The 8,220-nt window shown below is 42.4% G+C and overlaps 1 protein-coding gene across 1 annotated transcript; it reads left to right on the top strand.

Annotated features, from left to right (window-relative positions):
- The first annotated feature begins 4,721 nt into the window (after positions 1 to 4,721).
- On the top strand, positions 4,722 to 8,013 carry CXCR4 (C-X-C motif chemokine receptor 4). The gene is made up of 2 exons (XM_005519603.2): positions 4,722 to 4,838; positions 6,410 to 8,013. Exons 1-2 carry the CDS (start codon positions 4,812 to 4,814, stop codon positions 7,469 to 7,471), a joined length of 1,089 nt encoding a protein of 362 aa, XP_005519660.1. The 5' UTR covers positions 4,722 to 4,811; the 3' UTR covers positions 7,472 to 8,013.
- The last annotated feature ends 207 nt before the right edge of the window (positions 8,014 to 8,220 follow it).

Raw genomic sequence — 8,220 nt, forward strand, 5'->3', positions numbered from 1 at the left:
GTCACCAATAATTTCAACAGGCTCTAAATTAAGCACTTTCTGTCTTCAAAGTGCCTTGCAAACATCAACCAATTAATCCCTACAAGTCTCCTCTGAGGTAGGTAAGTAGGTATTGTTATCCCCATTTTACAGTTGGCTGAACACAGTCAGAGGGTTAAGTGATTTGCTGCAGGCCACAGATGGAGGTGGGATTAAAACACAAGAGTCACTATGATTCTTTTTAGAGGATAGCACTTCTTTTTTTTTCCTGCTGACTTTTCTGTGCTGACTTTAGACATATTGGCCTACTGGCAATACTTAAAGGAAACAAAATCAATTGTCCTTGTTAAAAGAAAGGAAACAAAGAGAAGTCTGGGATTTGTGCTGATAACACTTTTGTTGCCTTATACTAATGTTAAGAGTTTTCCTATAAGTTTGTTCATATTCAGGTATCATTCCTTTCATCCAGGGACTTACTTCTGTGGCAATGTAACATGCTATTAATTGAAAGATATGTCCTGCTCCTTCATAGGTTTTATTTTGTCTTTGTGCTTTCAAATTAGTAAGTGTAGGTGGCACCCTGCCCATAAATGGGACAGTTTCCTTCCAGGAGGAGGGTAACAGTTGGTAGGCTTTTTCCACTGCAGCACAGGCAGGAGGAAAATGGAGAAAGGGAGCTTTGAGAACCAAGAGCAAAGAAAGCCATTAACTGAAACCCAACCCCAGCAAACTGCTTGTAACCATTCTAACAGGCGTAAGATTGATACCTTTCCCACTTCAACAGAAAGATCAGATGGAAAAGGGAGAGTATATCCTTTTCCTCTCTATGTATACAACTTCAGGCCGCTTGAAGACCCATTTGTCATTAAGTCAATCCAGTGCATTGTAATAAACTTCGGAGTTTTATGAGGAAACTGCTTTTCATCTAGTGGTAAATCCACAGCATAGGTTCCCTGGAATACTTTTTAGAATATAAAAATCCACTACTCAAAGTTGTTGTCTTGCAACTGTTGAGCACATTTTCTGCTAATTTTTTTAGATGACAGTCTACTTTCAGAAGCCTTCCAGTACAGGAACTGACATGCACAGAGAAAATCAGTGAATATTTGAAAATTATTCACTTCCTTCTATATAGTACAGTCATTTCAGCCTTATTACTGCTTATGTATTTTTATGATACAGTCTTCCCTGTGTCCTCAAAGTATAGCTCCATTAATGCCACAAAAATAATAATTTATAATACACCACTGTAATTAATACACGGTGGTATTAATATATTACATAATCCAAGGATCATACCTCCTTTGTATTAGGTGTTGCCCATAGGAAATTGTCCATCAAAGTTTTATTAGCTAAAAGTTTGCTTTGTTAAAGGCATTTGTGAAGCCTTCAGATTAAGTAAATCATTTAACATGGGGTTGTGGTTAAATAAAATGCAATAAAATGAAATTTATTTTTCTGCTTCTGTGAATCAAAATAGTATTTTTACCATTAGAAAGGTTTGTTAGTAACTACTTTGTTCGTACATGACCATCACTTAGGTCTCTTTTTAGAAGAAAAATAGTTAATGATTCACAACCTGAAGAACTGTATTCTAAGTATAACAGTGTAAGAAAATGTAAGATTTTGACTCTTAGAAGGTGTATTTTCAGTAATAAAAACATGTATTATGTGAGTTAGGAAGGGCCTGATTTTCACAGTAATTCTGTGACCAGGAAAACATGTAATGCAAAACATAAGCTTGGAAATTGCTATTTGCTAGCTCTGTCTCAAGAAGATTTGTAGCTGACTCAGGATTACATGCTCTGCAGAAACAGCTCCCTTCTTTTATCACTTTGGAAATCATTAACTTGCCCTGGATGGTCCTCTGTGCAACAAAGGAAGTTTTCACATGGATTTTCTGATAGGGGAAACAAAAGAGATCGTAGATAACAAAGCAGTAGTGTGAATGACAGTTTTAGAGGACCTTCATCCAAACAAGCCTCAGTAACATCTCATCAGATCGGTATCATCCCCAAATTTCCCTTCACTCAGCACTACCATGCTTCAGGGCAAATCCAGTGAAACATTCCTCAGTTCCGAATTTCTTAGGCTATCTATGAACACAAATAACTGAGTGATTGTCCCATATCACACTAATTAACATAACCCATTTCTACATCATATATTTTGCTGTTACAGGCCTATCTGTACAATAAAATGGAGCTGTGGGAACATTTGTCTGCTTGGGCTGTAAATACACTCAAAGTTCTGTGCATCCCTCCCCACGTGTCAATGCACTCCATGCTATCCATCCTAATAAAAAGCAACTCTCAAACTTGTCAAACAGCTCTAGACCTCACATACATATATGTATTATATTCTATTATATTAATTATTATTATACATATCTTTTGGTCATCTGCAGCCACTGCCACAAGTCACCTGCACTATGAGCATATTTTAAGGTCCTGAACTGCACACATAGAGAAGGAGCAATGTTTAATCATCTATGCCCCTCCAAGATGAGAATACTTCTCCAAAAAACACCTCTGTCCTCCATAAGAATTTCTGGCAATGTAGAAACCAATCTTTCCTTAAAGCTCACCTTCCCTGTATGCGGCTCTGTGTCCTGATTAGTTTTTTAGAATCTGTTCGATATGCGTATTTCTGAAAATCTGGTTCATAGGTTTGCCTGTTTAGCAGGCTGGAGAGCCCTTCCAGCACCACATCCCTGCTGAAAAGTGCATGGTAATTGCTGTGCCATGTGCTGGGCATCCCCTATAAGTGAAAGAGTGAAAGATGATTATTTAGACATGATCCTACTCATTTGTATACAAAATTCCCTCATCTGTTCATTTATCTGCCTAGTCATCTAATGTTGTGCTGCACATTCTCTGATGACTTGGGGAATGTGTTTTCCTGTTTGTGTGTCTACAAAGTAGTGAACATGTCACAGATTCTATGGAAAATAAGGAATGAATTGCAATAATTACAATTTTGTCACATTTTTTTTTTAAGAAGATTTATAGTATAATAAGCATAGGGTTAGTATCTAAATATGGAGATTCAGGAGAAGATCTTTTATTTGTATAGAATTCTAGCATGGTGCCCCTCAGATTTTTCTGGATATAAACACAAAGTAGATACTGATTTTTCTGAAGACTGGTAATTCCTGAATTATAATTAATTACAGTTTGCTTTTAATGCAACTCATATGTGATATTCCAGACCTGCTAACTAAATATTAATTACTTTAAAATTACAGTGCAGTTACAGTACACAATCACATTATAGGTCATACCTTACATACCATGTTTTTAAAGATAAACATTATTTGGTTATTGATCATAACCAAATGCATTCTTACTATAGGGTATGAGAAAGAGTTCTAGAGCTGTTAGAGGAAGAGTAAGATAGTAACTCTTGTCAAATACTTGAAAATAATATTTGCATTTGAAACGGGTGTTTTAACTAACTTGGAGCATGTAAACTGATAATAGGAGCATTTTAGAATAAAACTTTGGTCAGACTTTCACTTTTATCATCCCTTGAGGCTACCAGGGTAATTTGAGAACATTGTTATTACATAAAGAATATTCTCTCCCTTCTTCTTTCCACTACAAAAATCAAGTATAAAGAGCAAATCTATATAACGGAAGGAATTATTCCCAATGTAATTACTCACTGTAACATTTTGTTGTGACTTGTGAAATTGAGGAGAGGATACACACATGACATACTATGCTAATCCAAATATTTTCTTCAAATTAATTTGCCTGCATGAATATTAACAGTACTGAGACCCCAGAGATAACTGTAGAGGAAATCAATTACTCTGTTTTGTTTGTCTCTATATTTGGGCTGATTTTCTCTTGCAAATCTATCCTATGATTGCTATGTATATCCTACATATATAATTTCAGGGTTTGGGGGTTTATTTGTTGGGGTTTTTTGGTTTTTTGGGTTTTGGTGGGTTTTATGGTTTTGGGGTTTTTTTGTATGTGGGGGTCTATTTTGCTTTGTTTTGGGTTTTTTTTTTGTGTGTGTAGGATTTTTTTGGTTTTTCTGTTGTTGTTGTTGTTGTTGCTTTTGTTTGTTTATCTCTTCGTTTTTGGTTTTGGGGGGGGTTTGGTTTTTGGGTTTTTTTAAATATTATCCAGCTCTCTGAAACAGATCATCAGCTGACTTTTCACTCAAACCCACATGTGCCAGAGGAGTTCAGAGGGCAACCCGCAGCCCACTCACGTTGCAGCCCCTGAAAGGTTTGTAGAACCTCTCATCCTTCAGTAGGGACCAGCCCTTGCTTCCTGCCTCTCCTGAGGAGGGGGGAAGAGATACCCTTGAGGACGGAGGTGCCAGTATTTTGAATGGTATACAGGACCCCTGCTCTTCCTCCTCCACACGACTCCTGGACCAGTGACTTCATTCGCAGCCCGCGTGGAGTACCCATGGCAACCCAGGGCTCTACAACACACTTCAAAGAATGTTCTTGAGGGGAAATTCAAAAGCCCGCTTGTATGAACACATCAATCACAGGGGGGCAAATACCCCCGTGAGGAGCGTGGCCCCCGCGGGCGCGCCGGGCAAGTGCAATTCCCATGCCCGGGGCGGCAGACAAAGAGCGGCCCGAGGCGCCCGCCCGGAGCCCGAGAGCGCGGCGACACCGCCGGGGAGGAGCCAGACGCGGCTGCCCCGGGGGCGGGGGGGCAGCCCGGGACCTTATAAAGAGCCGCGTCCCGCCAGAAGAGCCGGGGCGTGTTTGGAGCAGCGGCGAGTGGTGTCACTGCGAGAGGCGCGGCTGCAGCAACGGCAACAGCCTGAGAGCGCGGAGCAGTCCGATAGCTCTGAGCATGGACAGCAGCCTCGACAGCCTGGATGTAAGTGCCGGCAGCGCGGGCGGCTGCCCATGTGCGCGCTGTTTGCAAACAAAGGTGCCCTCGGCGGAGGCTGCGGGCGGCGGGGTTCGGGACAGTGGAAGGGTCTGCGGGGGGCGAACGGGCAGGGCTCCCCCTCTGAGCCCCGGCCGCTGCTGCCTCTGCCTGCAGCGCTTCAGACCTTGGCACAGCTGCAGCCGCCGCACGTTCCAGCTGCAGGACTTCGCTCCTTCTCTGGGGCTCTGCTCTCAGTTCAAGTGACATGTGGCACATTTGTGGACTGAAAAACGCCGGCAGAGCAATTAGCGCTACGGGAATGATGAGAGGGGAAGAGGCGCGGAAGTTTGGAGCTGTCTGACTCCAAGGGTATCCCTTTGCCCCGGTGCGCGCCCAGACCTCGGGCTGCCGGCGGGACTGGGAGCGGCGGCAGCGCCCGGCCGTCCCACCCGCCGCTCGAAATGAGGCGGTGTCCCACTCTTCCGGAGCCAGCTCCTCTGCCTCGGTTTGGAGAGCAGTTAGGAGCAAAAGGAGATCTCTGACAAGTTCCAACTTCAGAGCCGCAGTGAATGCCCGCGTGGAGCCGGTGCCTCCGCGTGTGAAGCGCTGCGGGTCTGAGTTCGGGGGTCCGTGGGACACCGGGCGTGACAACAAATCTGAAAACCTGAGGAATAGGTGCCAGATGGCACTCTCCCGCCAGCATTGCTTTTAGCGCCGTGGCCAAAACCGTTGGTGGTTTCCTGACGCGCTTTCATGCCCTTACCAAATTTCGCTTCCTTTTTCTACCGCTATGCTCACTTGGTCCGTCTGGCTGCAGCCCCGCGCCGGCCGCGCTCACCCCCTGCCCCGCAACCGCACAGGGTGGGAACAAAGAGAGGGAACGTGGCCCATCGTGGTGACCCTCCACGGGGTTTGAGTTCCCCTGATTAAGGTCACCTCTCTCTTTCTTTCTTTCTTTCTTTCTTTATGGGCTTTGGGTTTTTTTTTTCCTTGTCTGAGTGTGTGGAACTGTCAATTGCTTCTCAGCAGGGAATTCTTGCTATTATTTATCCTTTATTACATCAGCCGAGGGTACCTTCTCTATTTCTCCTTGACCCTGTCCTCCTAATGAGAAGGGACTTTGGAGCAGCAGTGTTTCTAAGTAATTTTTTTTTTTTTTTTAATAGCCCTCTATTGTAGGAGTTAAATGTGGTAGGTCATGCTCTGTGTGGACAGACCTCTCGCATCTGGCACTTTCTGGGTTCTCCCATTTGTAGTGTCCATCTTATAAGAGCACTGAAGTGTCCAGAACCAACGACATTTCTGGGAGTAGCCATTGTCTTTCTTTGCTCCTTTGTGCCCTGCCCTTAGCAAGATCTTACTCCTCAGAGAAAGACAAAGGAAGTTTTTAAACTTATTTGCTGTGTATTTTATATATTTACATGTAAACATTGTATGTTCTCATCTGGTTTTCAAAATATTTGCCCATTTGTGACAGTGGAGACTGTTCAAGCAACTCTTCACATATTGTCATATAGAATTAGAATAAGTTTTTGCAGAGGAGCTAACATCTAATTTTATTTTTCCTTTTTTTTTAGCTGTCATCTGGGTTATTAATTGAACTTTCTGAAAATGGCACGGATGAGATTGGTTCGGGTGACTATGGAGACTATGAAGAGCCATGCTTTCAGCATGAGAATGCCGATTTCAACCGGATCTTCTTGCCAACAATCTACTCCATCATCTTCTTAACTGGAATAATTGGCAATGGATTGGTTATTATTGTTATGGGCTACCAGAAGAAGCAAAGAAGCATGACTGATAAATACAGGCTGCACCTCTCTGTGGCTGACCTCCTTTTTGTCATCACCTTGCCATTCTGGTCTGTGGATGCAGCCATAAGCTGGTACTTCGGGAATGTTCTATGCAAGGCAGTTCATGTCATTTACACAGTCAACCTCTACAGCAGCGTCTTGATTTTGGCCTTCATAAGTTTAGATCGTTACCTGGCAATAGTCCATGCCACCAGCAGCCAGCGCCCACGAAAGCTGTTGGCTGAGAAGGTGGTGTACGTAGGCGTGTGGCTGCCAGCTTTGCTTCTGACAGTGCCCGATATAATCTTTGCCAGTACCAGTGAAGTAGAAGGAAAGTATTTCTGTGATCGCATGTACCCTCATGAGAACTGGCTGATCTCTTTCAGATTCCAGCATATCTTGGTAGGACTTGTCTTGCCTGGTCTAATAATTCTGACTTGCTACTGTATTATCATATCCAAGCTGTCACAATCCAAAGGCCACCAGAAGCGCAAAGCCTTGAAGACCACGGTTATCCTCATCCTCGCCTTCTTCGCCTGCTGGCTGCCATATTATATCGGCATCAGCATCGACACCTTCATCTTGCTGGGAGTCATCAGACACCGCTGCAGCTTGGAGACCATAGTGCACAAATGGATCTCCATTACGGAAGCCCTGGCGTTCTTCCACTGCTGCCTGAATCCAATTCTGTATGCCTTCTTGGGTGCCAAGTTCAAAACATCAGCTCAAAATGCCTTGACATCAGTTAGCAGAGGATCAAGCCTCAAGATTCTTTCAAAAGGCAAACGAGCAGGACATTCTTCTGTTTCTACAGAGTCGGAGTCTTCAAGTTTCCATTCCAGCTAACGCTGCTCCTTGCCATCGTTTTATAAAGAGACACTTTAAAGTTGCGCAAGATTTCAGACAAATAAGACTGACCATAATGTACAGATTTATTTACAGTTGGGATTTTATATTGTTTCTTTTAGTCTCTGTGAAGTTTAATTGACTTATTTATATAAAAAAACCTTTCGTATTGATGACAAACTGTCTAGGCAGGTCCTGTGGACAAGTGGTTGGTTCACAAAAGTTTTAGTGACTGTCTGTATGTATAGGTGTATGAACTAAACACTTTGAATTGTAGCAAAGTGACTGTTAAAAGTTTAGAAAATATTTCTCTGTTTATATGTAAATGTTTTTGGTGTTGCTGTTTTTCTTAAAAGTTTGGCTGGATATTTTTACCTTACTACAAGATGTTTGGTTTACAATAGCTTAACTCTGCTGTAGAAGTGGCACTTATAACCAAAGCCTCCTGTTACATTCTAGGGTTTTTCCATCCGTTCTCAGTAATTGATGGTTTGCAAAATTTTCTGTTCAAGGTAAAATAAAAGTATATGAAAAAAAAGTTATTTTGAGTGCTATTTTCATTTTGACTTGAATTTTTCTCAGTGCTTTTATTTACAATATTAAATACACAATAATGTCTTAGAAAATTGCATGTCTCGTGAAAGGCGGGAAAATGAGTTTCAGTACATACTGATTGTTCAGTTGACATCTCTGAGTTCCATGTCACATTTTTTTTTCACCGGAATACATTTGCTCCAGTTAACATTATG

The sequence above is a fragment of the Pseudopodoces humilis genome, chromosome 8 (genome assembly GCF_049639895.1).
Source record: "Pseudopodoces humilis isolate 2021_Gansu_Grassland_sample_001 chromosome 8, ASM4963989v1, whole genome shotgun sequence".
Classification (NCBI taxonomy): domain Eukaryota; kingdom Metazoa; phylum Chordata; class Aves; order Passeriformes; family Paridae; genus Pseudopodoces; species Pseudopodoces humilis.